Raw genomic sequence first — 21,520 nt, forward strand, 5'->3', positions numbered from 1 at the left:
AAATTAAAGGAAAACTTGGAAGTTAAAAAAAAATTTCCTACAAAAATTAAAACTTATTCATCATGTAAAAAAAGAAATTAGTTGCATAAATAATTCTAAAAGAAAATGTAAGCATTTTATACTATAAAACAAGGTTTCTAAAAAAAAGATGTTTATATTTAAATAATTAGATTGAGTTAGTGACAGAAAAAAATATTCTATCAAAAACTATCAGTTATCTATTTTGTCACTGTAATAATAAATAATATAATAAATAGAAAAGTTTTGTCTTTGTAATTTATTTTACAATTGTATTGTAATACAAGTATATATCCGAACGTCTCGAATAATTGCATTTCTTAATACGTGTAGAGTTGTCTCTAACTCTTAAAAATTTATTGTGCATCAAGAATGACGTGAAGAAAAATCTTAACTGTAATATGGATTATACGTTTATTATTAAGTACTTAAACTTTTAAAATTAAACCCCTATCATAAGCAATCTTTAGAAAATATCAATTTACTAGAAATATTCAACTAAATATAGTTATTATTTATCAACATATTAATTAATATTTAAAAACTAATTTCATTAATTTATCATACTTTAATTTCATGAAATACATGACTCTGCATGACGTACATACATACGCACGGACAATCACCATTCCGTTTTATAATAAATAAAATTCACACATTCATATTTTTGGCCTTTATTAAGGTCAAACAAGCTCAATTGACCCAGTAAATGGGTTAAAGTAGCATATCCCAAGTAAGATTGGTAGGTTTATATGTTAAAATTGAAAAAAATGAAAGTAGAATTAAAATACCTTTTGATATAAAAAAATTTCGTTTTCTTTTAGAATAATTATAAAAAAATATTATTTTGTTGAAAAATTTATTCGAGATATAAAATTAATTGGAACACATTTAACATTGTGAGACATTATGTACGTATGAACTTTTGTTATTCAAGTAAACGGTAAAAATGCATTAGTAAATTTACAGTTTACAGTTACGTCTTTTTTTGACAGATATGTGTTGTGTCATTTTGCTTTCACATTTCTTATCTCACCAATATTTTTAACATACGATCATCAGTATAATTCATGCATCCTTAATAATCATTTTTGTGTTTCATTTTCGCTTTTTTTTGTGCATGAAAGCGTTTTAAGACAGTGCAGAGACTTTAGTAATCATAAAAATTATAGTAAACATTAGAATCATAAAATAATAAATGAATTTAGCACTTTAATGACAGAGAAAATTTCTATTAGATACATTCGAGTATTTTCAAATGATTAAGCAAATAATACCAATCACAATCATAAAAAAAGTCTAATCCAACAAATTAAATAAAAGAATATAAACGATAAAACAACTCAAAATGAATCGATTGGCACAAAATAAGCACTAAAAGTGCTAATATTTAGTATAGAAAAGTTATTTAAGTTCTTATTAACTATCAACACATGTTAAAACTAAACCAATTGGCAGCAAAAAATAATCTTAAAGCTTCTATATAAATCGACGAAATTTTACATATAAAATTATAATTACAATTATTGTTATGTATGTATAAATCTGCATTTAAATGTGAAATTTCTTCGATTCTGAATTTCTATTTGATCCAGATGAAATGGAATATTTTCATCTAAAATTGTACATCTTAAATGTACCTTTCAGCTTACACATAGTCTATTTATTTAATTGCAATTATCTATACTATTATTAATTAAATCTATTACTTTTTGCTTAAAATTCCGACTTTATCCTCATAATTGCAATATATTTTACTTATTATAAATAACCTTGTCCATTAGTTACAATAATGCTTTATCAACAAATAAATAGAAAGATCTTCAGTCGCACAAGAATAATTTTAATATACTCAAGAATAAATTATTTTCAAAAATAATTTTGTAATGTATTTTGTTAAAACACTTTATTGTGGAGTTTTTTAAATACTTGTTTTGAATAAAATCCTATGTAATTATTTTGTAATATTCATGTGCACTTAAAATTGAATAGCAAACTAATTTGTATTTTAAGGAAAAAAAAAAAAATAATGTTTTTTTGAACTACAATTATAAACCATTATATTGAAATACGCTAAGTAGCTGTTACTCATAAAGATCGAAAAGAGATCGACACTAAATCATTTTTTCCTGGGTATAAATTTTCCCTTTTATGGTGTTCACAGAGCAGCTACATTTCCTTGAGTAAAAATAATTGACATCAAAAATAGTAAATAAATAGCAAATTAAAAAGCATACTTTTCTATGAAAACTGTTTCCACATGATTACAATTTTTTTAATACTTCATTAAATTTATTTTAATATTTTTCTACTTAATTTGCTATAATAATTGTACCCTAAAGATATTTTTAATTGAGATAATTTATAATTATTCATAATGAAAGTTTCATTATATCGACTAGACTGCATAATATAGACTAGATGGCTCATTGCACACATGGTTTCTGCACATGCTTTTCCTTCACTAATAAATAGCCAAAAACTCTTATACAATTCATGAGTCATTAGGTTGTTGTGATATTTTTTGCAATATCTCTTAATCATGAAAACTACTTATCTTATTTCTTAAAAATATTTGTCATAGTTAATAATAATTAAATTTTATTTTCATAATTGTGCAAGAAAAAATTAATTTTCTGTATCTTGAGGATAAATTAATATAGTTCATGTTATTTGATATTCATAAATATTCATCATATTAGTTGAATGAATTATCCTAATGTGACGCTTTATGAACAAAATATGATTAAAAAAAATAAGTCAATTTAAAAACAAAAAAGGAAATGTTGATAGTAAATTCATTGAAAAATTTTTACAACAACCTAATCCTAATTGATATCCCAATAAAACTGCATAATATGCATATAGAGAAATTTCGATTGTTCATCACGTTTAACCCATTTGCGTGTGCTCAAATATTTTCTTCACTCTTTTATCATTATAAATCTCTATGAAGAGGTACAACAAGAAAAGGCCTTATCACGTTTAATATCCATTCATCAAGTGCCCAGTGTCTTTTTGTGGAAGCATTGGTTTCAAAATTGGCATACCAATATATACAATTTCGGCATTTAATAACGAACATCATGACAGTAGGCACTTTAAGATGAATTTAATTATCATAAATTGATTTATTAAAAAAGCTGATTTAATCAACCTTTGTTAGAGGTAAACCATGACCAACTATCAACTGTTCCTTGGGAAAATCCAAAATTACTGTAACATGAAATCCCATGTTTGCCGATGCAATAATATATTCGCATAGTGAAAACCAGCTGAATGCTGTGTATAATTTAAAAATAAATATAAATTATTTCACTCTTATTTCTTAATTTCAACTGAGACAACTAGTAACCATGCATAAAAACGTTTCAAAGTAATATCATTGGGATATGAAAGTTTTTATGTTTAGAAATCAATTTTTTTTGTCTCAGTCTATAAAAAATATTAATCAAGACTTACCTAGGTCATGGCAGAGTAATCGGTGTTTCAAAAAAAATATTATAAGGCCAACAGTGCTGACCAAACTAGTAGTAAAAAGTATTTCTTTATAATGAAGACTTTGTGCGTTTGGCGTTACTAAACGACCTAATTTAACCGCTGCTAACATATATGTTAAAGAGCTGACCATAAAGATAATAAAAATTTTTTCATGGGCATCTGAAAAAAAAATTAATGAATTGAACAAATACTGAAAAGAATCCATTCTAATTACTATCAAAACTTGATAGAACAATTCAAGATGTGACTTTATTTATTAAATTTATTGTATCATCACTGACAGTCTGGTTATCACAATTTAACTTTAATCATGCTGCAAGGTCTCATTGTTAAGCTAGAGATAACAGCTTTGATTAGCACGTGATTACTTACAATAATTTTCTCTGTTAGAGATATAAGTTACCCCACAAAGAGCGGCTATTTCAACGAGATTTAACCAAAAGCACAAATTTAATAGCCGACATCCAAGAATTTTAGCTGGCAGGTGCTCAAGAGCAAGAAGAATATTTCGATAATAAGAATGGTATACAGTGGCTATAACAAGTCGTGGTCCAATATGTAGTGCAATTGTAATACGCCACAAATATCTTTGCGGAGAAACACCTGTGATAGCAGATATTGATGGCAGAACATTATAAACCTATTAATAGAACAAAATAAAAAAAAAACATATAATTGATTCTTTATTAATAATAATTTTATATATATTTTTTATATATTTACTCGGCAATGTGTTTCATGAATGTCGTCTTGTTGAAAGATGTAAGCTGTGACAAAACAGATCAATAAAGTAACCAGCGGCAAACAAGCGGTAGCAATACATAATTTTCTGAATGATATTGCCAGATGAATGGAACCCTTGTTGTTTTCCACATTATTAAGTTCTATGGGTTCCATAATTGATTTATCTATTGTTCCCTTGTTATCAGACATTTATAATAAGAATTAAACATTCATTTTCAATTATTTCATATTAATTTTGCAAAAAACTTCACACTTTATTTCTGAGGTTTTATCATCATCTTTGAGAAAAGTGCCAGGCACATTTTTTATTCCCGGAAAAATAATCTGAAATAAATAGAAAAATATTATTAGTTCATCCTTCAGTTTTGCGTTTCAAATTAGAGAATCAATAGGCCATATAGAAATAAATGGCAGTATTAATAGAAGTAATGAAATTATTTTAAAATAACTCTTAATAAATATTTCAATTTTAGAATTGATTTTTTCAGCCCACTATATTCTAAAAATAGAAAACTAAATCAAAAATTTAAACAAAACGAAAAATTGAAGAAAAAATTAAATTAAATAAGTTTTTTTTTTTTCAAAATTCAAAAAAATTAATAAAATATATTTACATTTAACACTCATTGATAAAAGTTCTTATTTCAGAAAATCTTCAAATTAACCTTCTGAATAGAGTACGATAACAAAGCTGTATGTATAACTGACAGAAATTGTCACAAATTGTTGAGATTAAAAGTGATAATTAAATGATAAGAGGTAAAATATCACATCCATTAATTCATGACCACTCATTAAATACTAAAAAGATATTAAAACGTATAAACGTTGAAAAAAATCACAAAATAATCGATTTTCTCAGACATTAAGAATTAAAACGTACCAGCTGCACAATCCCCATCTGGCTTTTATCGGCGCGGCGCTCGCAATTTCTCAGTGATCTTTTATGATCGCGCATAAACGAATGCGCACGCACATACCAGTAGAAATTGGCGCACTCTTGTCCTATTATCTTTGTAGTGAGTCCCGCTTTTCATATCGCTCAAAAAATTTAGATTTTTTATTATCAAGTTGTTTTGTACTCTCGCAAACACATCGAATGAATTTTCTCCGCATTCCACCTCCTCTACCAGTTCACATTTGATTCATCTACTTTATCGATAGTAGATAAAACCAAATCTACCATCTCTGCTCCGAGTAAAGTAGATCTGTGTATGACATATTTTTAAAATTGATAATGGTTGTATATTCTCATGGATTTATTTATAAATTCTTATGTATGCATAGAGCTCTAATTAAGTTATAAAATAAATAGTATTCTTAACAAATCATATAGATAAAATTTATTTAAAAAAACCATCATGAAAAATTTTATAAATTTAAAAAATTCGGGCCAACGATGTAAAAATTACGATAAGAAATCTAGAAGAAAATGGAAGCGCTCCAAACATCTTGTACATCGTGTTCATCTGACACGAGAAAGCGCATGCGTACAAAAAGAAATGAATGCGCATGTCTTTTGCCTCTCGATTTGGAGGGGCGTAGAAAGGAGGCCATATTGTACAGTTAAATTGAAAGAAAGAAAATAATTTATTGTATTCTTCAGTAAGCGCGAGTTTTTTCATTAAATAATTAAATCGGATTCATCATAACATCATAATAAATATTTTTGTTAATAAAATAAGTTTATGAAAATTCAGTAATCACGAAGCGCTTACAGAACAAGCAAAGAAAAGTTGACAAAAAGAGAAAGACAAGTAAGAGAAAGAAAAAGATACAGGAACTGACTTGAGCTCTCAAGCTGTCTCTTACATATATTCTACATTAGAATTTTGTGATTTTTTCAATATTTATAAATAAATATTAATCGCCCTCGCTTATAACATTGTACGTTTGAAAAGGAAGTTTGTTGCTGCCACAACGAGATGGGCACTCGAGACGACGAGTACGATTATTTATTTAAAGGTATCTTAACGTTCATAGTTTCATCTCATCCTCATAATTATAAGTAGTGTAGTGAGCTAGGTTTCAACTGGTATATCTCATGTTTATCTATTTTCTTAATATCCACTTTTAACCTTTGCTCTTGTGTTCAACCCTTTACACGCTATAAAAAAGCCAATCATTGACATTGAAGATGCACGTCATGAGAATTGACGTCGGCCACTAGTAAGCGGGCCACTCAACGTCTCATCCGTTGTAACCGCTACTTTGCTCATCAGACGACCAATGACGATGCATTTTATAACTTGATTAGTCCACCAATTGCACGATAATATACAAAAAAACCATATATAAAATATAAAAATAACTTCATAACAATCATTGATTCTATTGTCTAACCACAGCGTGCTTCCGTTGCGCTTTGTGGAGATTGCGAAAGATACAAAATGTCATGAGTCCACACATTATCTAAAGTGTCGATGATATCATTTTTCAAGTAAGCCTATTAGTCGAAATAATTTACAGCTGTTTTTGTTGTTATTGATTTACTTCATTGTTAAACAACAATAGTTTTGTCTAAATATTTTTACATATTTGATTTTTTATTATATCGAATGTGTATGCAAAATATTGAACTTGAAAAAAACTTATCAACTGTACATCAAAAAAACTTAATAAATGTGAAATTAATTGGTTACGAACAAAAAATTGAAATTAAAAAAAGGTAATATCATTTAATAGTTAGATACACGATGAGAGTTGATTGACACTTACGTAGGAAGAAGATTATTAGCATACAGCGAACTTATGGCCTTATAAAAATGATAGTAGACAGTTATTGACATTTATTGATAATGTAATTCAAATTTTAACTAAACATTAAATTACTTTATTCATGAAATTTTTCTTTAATTATTATTAAATTAAGTAATTGAGTATATAATTTTATTAATTACATTATTCATTTTCGTTTTCAGTGGTTCTCATTGGAGATTCTGGAGTAGGAAAGAGTAACTTACTGTCAAGATTTACTCGAAATGAATTTAATTTAGAATCCAAGTCTACTATAGGCGTTGAATTCGCCACACGTAGTATACAAGTTGATGGAAAAACTATTAAAGCTCAAATCTGGGATACTGCTGGCCAAGAACGTTATCGAGCTATTACGTCAGCGTAAGTGATGAATAACAAATTTTTTAATATTATTTGATTTGTGTATGTCTAATCTAATTATTGCTAATTTCTAATCAATTGGAATTCAATAGGTATTATCGAGGAGCTGTTGGCGCCCTTTTAGTTTATGACATAGCGAAACATTTAACATACGAAAATGTTGAACGATGGTTACGAGAACTACGAGATCATGCTGATCAAAATATTGTGATTATGCTTGTGGGTAACAAATCGGACTTAAGGCATCTTCGTGCAGTACCAACTGATGAAGCCAAATCTTTTGCTGAAAGAAATGGTCTTTCTTTCATCGAAACATCGGCACTTGATTCTACTAATGTTGAAACGGCCTTCCAAAATATTCTTACAGGTAATAATTTTATCTTTATTAATATTTTTAGAAAGTCATCATGTTAAGGAGCTATTGAAGACGGTAAATTTTCAAACCTGATTTTTAATACATAAGAAATAAATTTATATTATAATAATTTGAGTATTATTAGATTTTTAATTGTATTTTGGATCAAATGACTCTCAAACTATTGAAACATAAATTTATTATATATCAAAAAATTGCGTTCATAATTTCACCTAATTTGCCGTCTTCAAAAACGCCGTAAAAATGCATGTTCATGATTCGAAAAAAGTCTACTAATATTTTTGTGTAGTATATTGTTTATCATTATTTATTACTACATAACTTATTATTAAAAAATTTATTATCTTTTATTCAAAATGTTTATTTAGTAATAAATGCTAAAATTATACTTATTAAATAATTTTTTTAACAGAAATATATAGAATTGTTTCTCAAAAACAAATAAGAGATCCTCCGGAAGGAGATACAATCAGGGCACAAAATGTAGAACCTATCGATGTAAAACCAACAATGAGTTCTGATGGAATGCGTAAACAATGCTGCCAGTGACTCGCCGCACTACTTTCCACGTGAGGGCTCAATTACTATATTTGTAAATTATTTCAAAAACTATTGCAAATTAATTTAATAATACATTCAGTTTTTTTATTTCAATTACTTTATATCTATCTTGCACTACATTTTCATGATTAAACAATACCTTCAAAGAATATTTTATTTATTAATGCATTATAACATTCAAATTTTTAAATAAATTAATTCATGATTATTAAACTAATAAATTTATTTATTACTTGAGTTAATGAAAACACTACCTCTTTTCTTTTTATCCGATTCATACAACAATTGTTTTTTTATTTAATTCAATAATTTAATTATTGGAACGGTTTTTACCACATAAATTATATAATTATGAAAATTAATTTTTTTATATTGAAAAAAAAACTAAACTATTTATAATTTTGCAGAAGAAGTTGTCCGGAGGGAGAAAAAATAAGAACGGTGACTGGTGATAAATATTGCAGGTGCATAATGGTAAGAGAACTAAGACTATGTGTGCGGGCCTGTACTCTGGTATACTGAGAAGAATTCCTTACGTCAGTAAAACATCAGAATTAAAATAAAACAAAGAAAAAAACCCGGGGGATGCTGCGGTCTATCGACATTGAGGACATTCAAATATATTATCTTACATGTGATCGTGAACGCATTTCGAGCATTCTTCAGTTACATTTAGATTGTGGTTACGCTCGTGAAGCGAACAACGAACACTTGTCTCATAAACCTGTGTCCCTTTGGAGTTGACTTATTATTCTATCTCCTTCGCTCTCTCCCTCCAATTATCTCAAAATCCATTATTCTTAAACGATCATGTTTATCTGTAAGTTATTTAACAATAAACATGTGTCCTGAAAATACAGACTCACATACATAGCATACAACAGACACAATAACATATACATAACTGACACGCAATCACGTGGTACATAAATATTATTATGTTACAATAATTAAATGTTGTATTATCGCTTCTTTGTAATACATAATACAATTATTATTCTCTACGCATAGTGTGACCGCGACTTATATTACATTTTTATCAATAATAATGATAACAATAATAATAATAATAATATATTTATCATGAAATTAAGTGTATCTTTACGCGGCCACATGAGAACGCCGAAAAATTATAATATGAGTAATGACAGTTGATTGTGATGAAAAAATATCAAAATACAAATTTTTAAATTTATCGGAAAATTTAGTAGAGATGAATATTAACGAATAAAATAACAAAATTATGATTGAAAAATGATTTTAAATCTTGAAAATCAGATCTTATTGCTCACTATCCGTCGCGCTCTCACGTAGTTGTTATTTCATAAATGTTAGGCACCAAGCTATCGTGGCTTTTGGATCACATTGTTTTTATTACAAGAGGCTTTTCTTGTCAAGAGCTGTGCGAGAAAAATAAGTAAGAAATGATTACGATAATGATATTAATGTTAATTATAAATAAATTAATAAAAATGTATTGTATACAGACATGATTAATCAATTTTGCTAATTTTTATTCATGACTGTATAAAAATATACATCCATAGTTGTCTAACAAAAACCTTCAAGCAATGAAGTCCCATAAGATATTATTTTCATTACTGTATGATTGATTATTTTCACTGCGTAATTATAATTACCACGAACTATTTATTTACTATTAGTACTGCCAATGATTTTGTTGGCATAAAAAAAATCTAAAAATAAAACTAACTGTAGGAAATATCACCGAAGATGGAACATAACAAATAATTGTACATTGAACGATATTTAAAAAAATTGATAATTTAGGAAAAAAACATAATTATAAAATATTAACACTGTTTAAAAAACACAAGCATTATGCGCATTTCTCTAACATTATATTTAACCTCTATTATGATTTCGATAGTTTAAAAACATACAATACAGCCTACGAGCTAAGTGAAAATTTCCTTTTTTTCCTCCAAAACAAGTGAAAGTACATAAACAGAAAAATGAAAAGAAATGATGTCAAGTTAACGAAATGAAAACAAAAATCTTAACGGCCAGAAATATATTGACAATGTAGTCTTCAAGTTATCTGTATACGTAGGTGAACTAGATAATCATGGAAACTGTGGTTAATCAAATTGTTTTCTTCTATTTTTAAGTGATCATACATGAGTAAAAACAAAACAAAAACATAAATTAAAGAATTATACAAATACAAAAAAATTCATGTATTGCTTATCCTAAATGATTATCGTAAAAGGATATTAATTATTTACTATATTTTACTATTTTGTATTTATGCAATAGTTTCCATTTCTCCTTAAAACTAATGTCAATACAAAATCTTAATTTTTACTTAATTTTAGGACATTAACTGATTAGAAAAGTTTTACACAGTGAATTTCATTAATAAATAAATTTACAATTACTTATATAAGAACGATATAATTACTATTGCGTAAATAACAATATATAGCACGACTTATTGTCTTGATCACTTTTTGATGGATTGACAGCTGTAAAATTCGTTGACGTAGTTTCACGCTAAGGTGTTGAAAAAACTGACGCTGATTCCAGACGTACAGTACTTTTCTGCACTGCATGCTGATTCTTTTGCCTCCATTCAAGCCATCGAAGTAACTCTGGATTACTGGCTGCATCATTGGTGTCTGTTCGTGCTTCTAGCTGTTGATAATAAGCCTCACGAAGAATACGAAATGTCTGCACATTTCGGTACGGCAGATTCGTTATAGGATCGAGATATTTTGCCGGAAGTCTATCATAATGTAAATATCAAAAATAAATTATAAAAAAAAATTTCACTAATTGCATAATTATTAATTATGAAAATATTATTGTACGATTATGAACATCGTTATTCTGTTGAATATTAAAATATCAAAATGAATATCATGTTACCTGGTAATAGCACAAAGAGACCGTAATGTTTTTCGAGGTGGTGGAGTTTTTTTAAAAGCTTTCAAAAATAGTCGTTCAGTCTCAAAAGTAATGAAGGTCCTCTCATAAAAATCACCAGTTTGTTCTCCTTGAAGTTCAACTCCTTTTTTTACAAGATGCTTATTACTATTCGACTCTAAATCTTCATTACTGTCGACATCTTCAACTGGGCAGCTACTTTCCCTTCAAAAAATCGATATTGAAAATAATTAATGAAGAAAGTAAATTGATTAATACGTTATCATAATCACTCTTAATATTTATATAAGTTGTTTTTATGCCATTCTACTTTAACTTTCACAATGATTTTTTAACTGAATCTTTCAAAGATTCTACTGTGTATTTAAAATGAATTTAGTAATTTTTATAATTTGTGGATAGTAATAACAAAAGAAAACATTTTGTATTAAACTTACTGGCTCGATAAAAGTACATCAGATTGATTACTGTTCGTATTAGATTCATTTGGTTTATCATCATCACCTTCAACATTTATTCGATCATTATCTCTATCAACTTGTGTTGTTTCTGACAACACCATAACAGGCATAGATAATGATTGGTACCGTATCATCGGCTGTACAAAAGCTTTCCTTACTGTTCTTGTATTTTTCTTTTCACTCTCTAATTTTTGATACTTTTCTGTAATATAAATTAAAAAATCTATTACATTTTAAGAATTATATTTACTTTAAATGATCAATCTAAATATTACAATATTTACCAAGTGACTTGAGATTAATTTTTTCTGTTTCCAATGCTTCTTTTAAAAGTTCTTCTTGAGTAGGTTTCCATACGTCGTGTCTTATTTTTTTAACTTTTCTTCTCTGATCTTCATTCCTTTCTTTTAATCTTCTCTGAGTTGCAGCTGATTTAGCTGCTGTGGATCTTCTAATTGATTTTCTTTCTAAAAAATAGTATATAGCTTTATATAGTATATTATAATAAAATTCTTCAGATAGAATTTTATGATTAATTCATTTACTTACATATGATTTTTTAAAATAAAAATATGAATAAAAATACCTGTACTATCACTCAGAAATCTTTTTTGTCTTGGAACTCTTGGTTTCTTTTCTTTCGGAGCAGATCGTGGTTGTACAGTCACAGGTTTTGGCTCTTTATAAGCTTTTGTCACTAGCCTTCGTTTCTTTTTTGGTCCTTCTTGTTCAGTATCTGAAACTGGCTCGTCATTCTCGTCTATACTAAAGTCGGAATCTACTTCATCTTCTCCTTCATCTTCTTCCCTACATCAAAAATAATAAATAAAATTGAAATAACGCGATCTCTTCACATATTATTAAATTTCAAAGCAAAATATATTTATGAATAACATGAAATGAGTGGAAACAACAAATAGTCTTAAAATAAATTTAAAAAAACGTATTATTAATATTGAGAAAAGACGTCAACAAATATCATCTTACATATAATCGTTATCTTGTTCAACCTCATCAAATCCACCGTAAGTAGTTTTATAAAATTCATCTTCTTCCTCTTCATTTAATAATCTTGCCATTTTACTGCCAGCGTTGGCTCTTCTTTCTCTTGTTGATGCCATTTTAATAATTTACTTTTCGATAAAATAATTTGTTCAATGATTAATTTTTACTCTACTACTAACATAAAGATTTGGTGTTTTGTTTTTTCACTGTGTTGATAAAATTGTATTGTACGAATTTCCTCAACTTTTTTATGTAATTAATATTTCTAAAGTTTATTAAATAAATTTAAACAATAAATATATTATCATAATTTAAATATTTATTCACTTATTCTTCTTACAAAGAACATTTTTCATTAAACAAAAATATGATATTCTTTCTATATTTTTAACAAGCAGTAACAAAAACCAATGAACCAACATCACATGTAGATAGAAAAATATATTTATATTTCTTCAACAATTTATCTACTGAGAAAAAAATCGACAGATGACGCTATGGAAGTAATTCAATGCTTGTCTCTGATTGGTTGCAAAAAATATGTCGAACCAATAGAAAAGCAGAATCAAAATAGATGAGGTCGTAACCCATCTGAATTGCATATAGTGTATGCTTGGCACTTGGAGGTCGGTTGTAATCGGCTTTCTTCGAGAGGGTCGAGTCTGTTTGGCTTAGCTGGCAAAAGAGTGGGGCTTGGTAGGAGAGCAAAGCTCTAACTTTGTACCAGTCATCAGGCAGCAGTATTTGTCTCTCCGCTCGTTGATTTGGTGGTTTCATTTCGTAACGGGAGAGTTGGGTGTGAACGTTTTGCGCACATTCTAAGTTCTCATTTATTTTTTAATAAGAACACTTTTTCGTTTGTGGGTTTTTAATAGTAATACGCAGAAGAAAAGTTTTGAGAAAAAAACGAGAGAAGAAATATATTGAAGAGTGAGAAAAGTGCTTGTGTGAAATCAGTGTAAAGCCAATACACGCACCGTGACGGTCTTGGAATTGGAGAAACGAAGGACCTGAAACGCAAGAATCAAAAGCAAGAGAGAGCTAATTTCTCATAGTGAATTATGTGGAATTCTGCTGCAGGATTACAATCAGCCACACGTCTAGTCAGCTGACATATTGCGCCCTGCTACACTACAGTAGCCTTCGGTAAGTGTCGCAATCAAGCAAATAACTTCCACCTGACCATCTAAGTGTACTATTTTTACCAATACGACCAAGAAAATAGTGCATAGGTATTGCATTTCGCGTGAAAACTTGTTTAAAATGTGCTCTCAAATTTTATCCAAATTTCTTCTAGCTCATTGTTCTCTTGTGCTCGTCATTCTGCGTGCGTAATCATGATCCATAGACTCTTACTATGGGTGTGATCCCCACACAAAAGCTATACAGCTACAAAACTTGTCTTTAACATGAAGAAACGACGCAATAAAAGACGAGTAGTTTGATCTTGACCCTGTGCTTTAGATGATTTTTCAATGACTTCATTGGTTGGCTAACTTTCATCATCATGTCCAAATTCCCATCATCATCATCGTCTTTTCGTCGGCAACGTCGTCCGGTCATCGTCGCCGTTGGACGACGCTAGCGCCGAATGTGAGAGTATGAGTTTTATGGACTCATGGCTTATGTTTGTGTGAGCAAACCCCTCATACATTTCCCCTTGTCTCCCTCCCCTTCAGCGTGTTCTCTCCTCACCCTCGCCCTACCACCTCTTGCCTACGATCAACCAACGCACAAAGCGCGTTTACAGAGACTTTCGTGCTTCAAATCGTCCATGCTTTCTGTGCCAACTGTTAAATGGCTATTTCAACTGTATAATTCTTTTAATACATTCATTAAATAGAAAGGAAACTAGGGATAATCGTCAGTGAATCCTTGGTATCACCCAAGCTCTAAGAACTAATAAAATATTATTTGCCCCAACTTTTCTTCCAGAAATTCCCAAAAAGAATAATAAAAAAATATATGTATATACCCACTGAGGGTCAGAGGAAAAATTACCATACACAGAAAATTTCTATAATACAAAAAGGTAAACAATAATCGATTTACTTTATTCATTATTTACAAAAGAACAATGACAAACGTTAGTTTAATGAACCTTCTGTTATAAAGAAATAAAACAAAGAAATTTTTTAAAGAACCAATTAGGAAAACTCAGAGGTCATGAAGAGATATAAAATATTTTTTTACATTAACAAAAAAAATAAACATTACCATAGTAGTCATATTGCCATTTTCATTAGCCCAAGGGTCAACTATAGCCTCTATTAAATTCTCATTGGAAAACGTTGTTTTACTTTCGTCACACTTTTACTCGCGCGTGGGTTCCCATTCGCCTCGATTCTCTTTCCCTTTTCTCCCTCCCTTGTAGTGCCTCTACCTTCCGCTCATGTTCCTCACTCGTTCGTGTACATTTATACGATTATGATACTCTATACGACATAGAAACAACTATCAACTTATTCTCAAAACTATGTTCATTTAGATAACTGTAATATAATTTTGCAACTCAAACGCACTTTCTTGCGTCAGAAAAATATGAAATCAGCTGATTAAAGCATTTGGCTACTCTCCGATCTTTCTTCATCGCTCCTATATATCTGTGTATTACCAATGTCCTTCTGTTTGGCGTACAAAAAACAGATGTTATCAAGCTCTTTAAATCTTATACATGCTTATAAAATATTTTCATTAATTTTATCATTATTCTCTATACGACAATTTGTCTTTATATATAGATACTAAACACTCACATTACTCACACAGTCATAAAATATATTAAAAAGCAGATAAACAATCGGGAAGTAACAACTCGTCATCATTGGCTCAGCAAGTGAGTCAATTTTCTTATAACATAAACTAACAGAAAAGTACTATTATGTGATGCATTTACTATTTTATTTTATACGACCGATTGTTTTATTTGATCTTCAGGATCAATGAAAGATAATAAATAAATGTCATTTGTGTGAAATGTCCTAGATAAATATGATTTAATTTACAATGATGCGTGCAATAGAATCAGTTACTATCGGATAGAGACATTTACATTTCTCAGGTTTTCGAGTAATTAATTTCTTTAAATAATATTTTTGACGAAGTTGAACAAAAAAAAAAATAACAATGATTTTATCATGTTTGATTTTTCAATGATAATTTTGATATAAAAACAAATTCATCAGTGTTTTAATTGAAAAAATAAAATAATTATTGAACACTCAGAATAAAAACGAAATGATATCAATTTTGATGTGGAATTGTCAAGAGAATGAGGACATTTCATAAAACAAAAATTATTATTTTTAGAAAGACATTTATGAAAATGATAGTAGTTGACGTTAATTCATAAAATAATTTAAGCACTAATTATTACTATGATTTTATCTATCATAATATATTAATATTTATGAGAAATTGAAAAAAAAATGATAGTAAATAAGTAGCCTAAGAATCTTGGCTGATTATAAAAGAATAAAGAGTAATCATCACAAAAAAAAACTTATGAACAAAAAAAAATAAGTAAAACTTTTTATCAATTGTCAACAGTTTCTCTATTGCTTAATCTTAATTATGAACTAGAACTGCCCGAAATTTATATCATGTTTGAAATACATAAAATTATGACCTTGATAATAAAATTGAAATTATCCAGGCTAGTTGTGTCCTTCATCTCAACGAATATGTTATTTTACAGTCCACATATTGACAAGCAAGTAATATCTATCTCATCGTCCTTCGTACAACCTTTGTTTCATCGCTTGGTTGCTTTAAACTCGTACAAATATAGTTTTAAATATTTACGTCACACTTTTCTCAATCAATTAACTGCAACAGTGTCTTAATGTACATACTAAAATATGTTGAATAAAATAGAAGTACTATTTCTTTTTGAATACAATAAATATGAACTACGTGCACGTGTGGTGAGTTGAAATTGTAATTTATTGAGTAGAGAAGCTTTGGACAATTACCAAAGATTTTTGCTTTGTCTCTGATCAGAGAAAGAAATAAAAATTACTCTTAGAAATAAATGGAGTAGTTGGAAATTTCATTCATTCCAAAACTGTCTTCCAAGAATGTGACTCACATATATTTACTATTGAGTTGTAATAAGTGTGAACTAATTAGAGTAATGTTGAGTCTTTTGTGGTATTTTATTTTTTTATAAATATAAATTTTATTACGTAAATGTTTTTTCATTTCTTATATATCAAATATATAATTTTGTTATAAAAAAATTTTTAAGTAATTCTATTTCAAATGAATAATATTTTAATTATATTTTAGTGGAATTTTATATAGATCAATTTAGTTATCAAAGGTACTTGTTTTCTTTTCAAACAATATTTCATTGTTTACGAACAATAACTGCCCAAAAAATGTATTGGTCATGCAATGATTCACATAAACTTAATCTTGTATGATAATAGTTTAAAGTCTTAATTCGTTTTTATTTTAGGCTTAGTATTGTTTGTTTCATACTTAGCATGACAGTTATTAAACGTAGGTACATATTCCTTTTGGAAATTCCTCAAAATGATTGTAAAGGATAGGTCATTGTTCCCCACCCGTATTTTTCGCACCAGGTGTTCAATGAGTGAACCTTGGTGACAGGTCAAGACCAAAGTCACATTCATACTGAGAAAGCCGAAGACTTTTGTAATAGGTGACTAGCCCGTATCATTATATAGCAGCAATTATTTTTCAGGAAAATTGAGAATCACAATTCCCTAGGTATAAACTTTTATGATATCTTTGAGAATTGAATAGTGGAAATTTCGAATTAACAGGAACAAAGAAAAATAAAGCCCATCAAAGAGTCTTTGTCAGAACTATGAGTAATTTATCATTGCAAATTATATCAAGTATTTGGTAGTCTGACATAGAAATGTTAACATGTAAAAATCTTTTGTTTAGTATGCTATTACCTAGAATTACTATACATTAGTATAAGTTACTTTATTACTTGGGTTTGCCAGTCTTCACTTATAGCGTCAAGCATACGAAGCCCTGAAAAACGACTTTGGAGGCCATGTGACAGCGCACGACACACACTGCGCATGAATTTCATTCATTTGAATATTCACCAACGCCACCTCGATTTCCTATTGCAATAATAACCTTTATTTAAAGGGCTACCTATATCTAAAAGAAATATATCCACCAACTTGTTTTTATTTTCCCTTAATCATCTCTGTCTGTATTTTATCAATGAGTTTATCATTTCATCTTGCACTATAATTTGTATTACTTCAATAATAATTTCAATCATTCTTTAGTTTATATAAAGGGGAAAAATACTTTAAAAATGAAAACTTTTCCATCATGATAAAGATATCATATTATAAGCAACAAATTTAATTTAGATATTAATAAAATGAAATAGTATGGTAAAGGTTTTATTTTGTTTAAAAGAAAAATTAATTTTGATGAATATTTAAATTTAATTAATAATAGAAGATTAGTCATAATCCGCTGACGCCATTTTGAAGTTTGAAGGTAATTTTAAATTTCTAGGCGTGTTTTCATTGTTAATAAAGATACAGAATAATTTATTTTTAATAAACAAAAATCTTACAATTAGTTTTTTTGGGGAAATTGTTTAAGGTTCGTGACCTACCAAGGTAAAAGTAACGGGTCTTTATGCAATATTTCGTGTAAATAAGCCTTATAAAATCGCGCACATGAGAATAAAGCCAAAGTCCGTGTGGCACGATCGCAGCGATCGCCATCATGAAAACATTCGGCCGTCGTCGTCGTTGTCGTTATCATCGTTGTTCCTCCTCCGTCCTTGTGGGCTCTTCGGGATTCAACTAAATATCGAACGGCTTTTGGACACGACGACGGCGGCTTCGTGATACGTGACTTTAAGTAATTTTAATAAGTCAAATAAATAATAATAAAATTAGTTTTACTGTGGCCACGTTCAATTGTGTGTATGAAGGTGAAGTAAGGCAAGTGAGTTGGAGACGTAAAGATTTGCCGCGGGGAAATCCTCGTTTTGTTAAGCCAATACAATTACACTAAAGTGTGAGTAAGAAAGAGTGATACGTAAGAAAGAAAGAAAGAAAGATCGAGAGAGTATGAGACTATACTAACTATACGACAAGTAAGCTTTAGTAAATGGTGTGCGTGTATGTTCTTCCGCGATACAGACACGGAGTCCACTTAAATGCCTCAAAGACACTCTTACTCCATGTTGTGCATTGGTTGCAACACGATTGCGTGCTGGAAAGTGAGTGATATCGTCCTACAATATTTACCTATATCTTGATGTCATAAGTTCTTTTTTGGTTATAAAATTTTTTCGACAAATAGCTCTGTTCTCTTGGTAAAAAAGCAAAAGATTGACAGGGTGTAAGGGAGAGGGTAATACGTGAAAAAATTGAAGAAAAAAGGTGTATGATCCCACTACATGTCTTAGCTTTTTCTGTCAACACGTCAACTTTCTTTATCTCCCTCTCTCTCTCCCCTCTACTTTTCTCGCTTTCTATGATAAATCTCTCAGTGTTGGTTGAAAAAATTCATATCAGTCTTATTAACTGCCACAAGTTAGTTAAAAAATAAATCATGTTTTATTTTATCTGTTCTGCAACATGACTTTTGGCCGAGGCCCCCAAGACTACACATCTTCGGGGACACTTACAGTCAAAAGTAATAAAATTCATCGTTAAACATTTTATGAATAGCCTTTAAGCAATATATTTACTCTAAAATAATAAATTAATTTCTTTTTTCATATGTTTTCAGGTAAACGTGTGGTAACCGCCAATTGTGGATTAATTGGCAACCAGATTTTGCGAAATTTCAGCGAATAAAACTGATTTACTGCAACAATTTTCTGTTAAACGTGTTAGTGAATCAATAAATAAACTAAATTTATAAAAATAAAAAATTTATAATTAAACAAAATTTTCACCAAGAAAGAAAGTTTAAAACTAAAAACAAAAATGGAGCGTGAGTCAAATCCAATGCAAGCTCTGTGTCGTAGTGGTTGTGGATTCTATGGCTCTCCTGCTACCGATGGCCTTTGCTCTCTTTGTTTTAAAGAAAACCTTAAGAAGAAACAACAACCTCCAGTATCTGCAGCTACTGTATCAGCTTCACAAACCGTTTCTGGTAACGCTGGTACGTTGCAAAGCGGTTTCAGCAGTCCTGCGTCCACAGGAACAACTGCCCAGCCTACCATTCCTACAATTCCACAAACTACAACAGATTTATCTAGTTCCAAAGAGGTAAATAATTTTGAAATAAAATTTTCAATTCTTTTATTTAGATGGATAGAAAAAAAGAAAAGGCGAGTATTTCATTAGAGATGATGAAAAAAAAAATTAATATCAAGTCAGAAATGAAAAAGAATATTCAACATTTTATTTGAATGAGAAAATTCTTGAAAATGAAAGTGATTCAATTGAAAAATTACTGTAAGATGTTCACATGGTATGATTGTTCATTCTCATTTGAATAAAAAACCATGAAAAAGTATGTTACAATGAAACGTCATATAATAAAGTAGAATTAGTTAAAGATCATATGCAATAATTCGAAATACTGTTAAATATTATTCAGCAAAAATTTAAATTAATTCTATATATCAAATGTAAGATATTGTTGTCATGGTATCCTAAATAACAATTTAGTAATGGATCAAAATTATAGTAAATTATGGCCTCTGGTCATGGTTTATCGTCTGATAAAAAAGTAGTAAATGTTAATTATTTAGTCTATATTATTTCAGTTAAGTGAAAAATTGTAAAATGTCTACGAAGTGTCGATAAACGAACTTGTGTTGAAATAAATAACAAAATTTGACATTACTATTAATGATTGAAGCATTTTAACTCAAATGAAACTTACCAATTTAATAATCTTAATTAGACAATTATTAACTGATAACAAATATGATATAACCGTTTGTGTGAATATTATGAAGAATTGCAATACTTATTAATGTAATTTAATAAATCACAGGTTAACAGGGACGAACAGGAAGCTGAAGTAGGCGCTAGCAGTGGGGCGGCTGAAGGATCGGTAAGCAGTGTTGATACGGATGACTGCTTTGATGGGAAAGAGACTGACAAAGAATTCAAAAAGAAGAAAAATCGTTGTGTTATTTGTCGCAAGAAAGTCGGATTAACTGGTAAGCTCAACAAATGAATATTAATTAGTAAATTATATAAGTTTTTATTCAAATATTAATTTAAGCAGATGAAAGTTAAATAACATTTTTATTAACGATAAATTTTACTTCAATGTTACTAGGATTCGAATGTCGTTGTGGCGGACTCTTCTGCTCTGTGCATCGATACAGTGACAAGCACGATTGCAAGTTTGACTACAGAGAAATGGGCGCTCGAGAAATTCGACGTAATAATCCAGTTGTTGTTGGTGAAAAAGTGCAAAAAATTTGAACTATTTAGTGCGTAGTCGTTGGGAAAATGGTTATAACTATATAAACAAAACAAAAACAAAATATTAAAAAAACATGAAAAAACGAGATAAATTATCTGGCAGCTGATTGCACATCGGGAAATTGAAGAATATAAGTAAAATGAAAAAGAATGATTGTAATACATGAGAAATTGATTGTATGATGAGTGAATGATGTCCAACAATAATGATTGAAAAAATATATAATCTGCGAATTTGGACAAGAATAGAGATACAAAATAATAAAAATCTATATAAATAAATGAATGAATGAATAAATGTTATAAAAATATGATGGGTGTCAGTGCCATGTCAGATTATCATCTAGTGCGTTCCAATTACAAAATGAAAAAATCTGGTTACTAACTGCTGCCAGCTAACTATTATCTACCTA

At 29.1% G+C, this 21,520-nt stretch overlaps 4 protein-coding genes across 10 annotated transcripts; 2 read left to right on the forward strand and 2 right to left on the reverse strand.

The window, feature by feature from the left end:
- Positions 1–262: 262 nt before the first annotated feature.
- On the reverse strand, positions 263–5,386 carry LOC118070539 (post-GPI attachment to proteins factor 2-like). 3 transcript variants are annotated; one of them, XM_035089212.1, is made up of 6 exons: positions 5,147–5,386; positions 4,878–5,064; positions 4,243–4,587; positions 3,892–4,159; positions 3,481–3,678; positions 263–3,300 (listed from the first exon to the last, which is right to left on the reverse strand). In XM_035089212.1, the coding sequence occupies exons 3-6, from the start codon at positions 4,450–4,452 to the stop codon at positions 3,167–3,169; spliced, it is 810 nt and encodes a 269-aa protein (XP_034945103.1). In that variant the 5' UTR covers positions 4,453–4,587; positions 4,878–5,064; positions 5,147–5,386; the 3' UTR covers positions 263–3,166. The 3 variants fall into 3 exon arrangements, with proteins under 3 accessions (XP_034945103.1, XP_034945102.1, XP_034945104.1); XM_035089211.1 differs by lacking the exon at positions 4,878–5,064; XM_035089213.1 differs by lacking the exon at positions 5,147–5,386 and having other exon boundaries at positions 4,878–5,135.
- A 397-nt stretch (positions 5,387–5,783) lies between these two features.
- Rab11 (RAS oncogene family member Rab11) lies at positions 5,784–9,348 on the forward strand. 2 transcript variants are annotated; one of them, XM_035089214.1, is made up of 5 exons: positions 5,784–6,228; positions 7,185–7,380; positions 7,473–7,747; positions 8,169–8,325; positions 8,725–9,348. In XM_035089214.1, the coding sequence occupies exons 1-4, from the start codon at positions 6,189–6,191 to the stop codon at positions 8,303–8,305; spliced, it is 648 nt and encodes a 215-aa protein (XP_034945105.1). In that variant the 5' UTR covers positions 5,784–6,188; the 3' UTR covers positions 8,306–8,325; positions 8,725–9,348. The 2 variants fall into 2 exon arrangements, with proteins under 2 accessions (XP_034945105.1, XP_034945106.1); XM_035089215.1 differs by lacking the exon at positions 5,784–6,228 and adding an exon at positions 6,584–6,703.
- A 462-nt stretch (positions 9,349–9,810) lies between these two features.
- On the reverse strand, positions 9,811–13,054 carry YL-1 (Vacuolar protein sorting-associated protein YL-1). The gene is made up of 6 exons (XM_035089210.1): positions 12,676–13,054; positions 12,275–12,495; positions 11,973–12,155; positions 11,665–11,890; positions 11,210–11,431; positions 9,811–11,066 (listed from the first exon to the last, which is right to left on the reverse strand). Exons 1-6 carry the CDS (start codon positions 12,807–12,809, stop codon positions 10,835–10,837), a joined length of 1,218 nt encoding a protein of 405 aa, XP_034945101.1. The 5' UTR covers positions 12,810–13,054; the 3' UTR covers positions 9,811–10,834.
- Positions 13,055–13,397: 343 nt separating this feature from the next.
- Positions 13,398–21,480, forward strand: LOC118070533 (AN1-type zinc finger protein 6). Of its 4 annotated transcripts, none has more exons than XM_035089197.1 (4): positions 13,398–13,839; positions 19,447–19,931; positions 20,668–20,836; positions 20,959–21,480. In XM_035089197.1, exons 2-4 carry the CDS (start codon positions 19,647–19,649, stop codon positions 21,105–21,107), a joined length of 603 nt encoding a protein of 200 aa, XP_034945088.1. In that variant the 5' UTR covers positions 13,398–13,839; positions 19,447–19,646; the 3' UTR covers positions 21,108–21,480. The 4 variants fall into 4 exon arrangements, with proteins under 4 accessions (XP_034945088.1, XP_034945090.1, XP_034945092.1 ...); XM_035089199.1 differs by lacking the exon at positions 13,398–13,839 and adding an exon at positions 18,424–18,931; XM_035089201.1 differs by lacking the exon at positions 13,398–13,839 and adding an exon at positions 18,424–18,726.
- Positions 21,481–21,520: the final 40 nt, after the last annotated feature.

The sequence above is a fragment of the Chelonus insularis genome, unplaced genomic scaffold (assembly GCF_013357705.1).
Source record: "Chelonus insularis isolate UGA/USDA-ARS -01 unplaced genomic scaffold, ASM1335770v1 contig_63_pilon, whole genome shotgun sequence".
In the NCBI taxonomy this organism is placed as follows: Eukaryota; Metazoa; Arthropoda; class Insecta; order Hymenoptera; family Braconidae; genus Chelonus; species Chelonus insularis.

Coding starts and splice junctions, on each gene's coding strand:
- Rab11 (XM_035089214.1), top strand. CDS start 6,189: ATGGGCACTCGAGACGACGAGTACGATTATTTATTTAAAG. Junction 7,381..7,472: donor TATCGAGCTATTACGTCAGC/GTAAGTGATGAA, acceptor GGAATTCAATAG/GTATTATCGAGGAGCTGTTG. Junction 7,748..8,168: donor CTTCCAAAATATTCTTACAG/GTAATAATTTTA, acceptor TTTTTTTAACAG/AAATATATAGAATTGTTTCT.
- LOC118070539 (XM_035089211.1), bottom strand. CDS start 4,452: ATGTCTGATAACAAGGGAACAATAGATAAATCAATTATGGAACCCATA. Junction 3,679..3,891: donor CTCTAACAGAGAAAATTATT/GTAAGTAATCAC, acceptor TTTTTTTTTCAG/ATGCCCATGAAAAAATTTTT. Junction 3,301..3,480: donor ATTACTCTGCCATGACCTAG/GTAAGTCTTGAT, acceptor AATTATACACAG/CATTCAGCTGGTTTTCACTA.
- LOC118070533 (XM_035089197.1), top strand. CDS start 19,647: ATGGAGCGTGAGTCAAATCCAATGCAAGCTCTGTGTCGTAGTGGTTGT. Junction 19,932..20,667: donor ATTTATCTAGTTCCAAAGAG/GTAAATAATTTT, acceptor AATAAATCACAG/GTTAACAGGGACGAACAGGA. Junction 20,837..20,958: donor CAAGAAAGTCGGATTAACTG/GTAAGCTCAACA, acceptor CAATGTTACTAG/GATTCGAATGTCGTTGTGGC.
- YL-1 (XM_035089210.1), bottom strand. CDS start 12,809: ATGGCATCAACAAGAGAAAGAAGAGCCAACGCTGGCAGTAAAATGGCA. Junction 11,432..11,664: donor GATGTACTTTTATCGAGCCA/GTAAGTTTAATA, acceptor GATTTTTTGAAG/GGAAAGTAGCTGCCCAGTTG. Junction 11,067..11,209: donor TCTCTTTGTGCTATTACCAG/GTAACATGATAT, acceptor ACATTATGATAG/ACTTCCGGCAAAATATCTCG.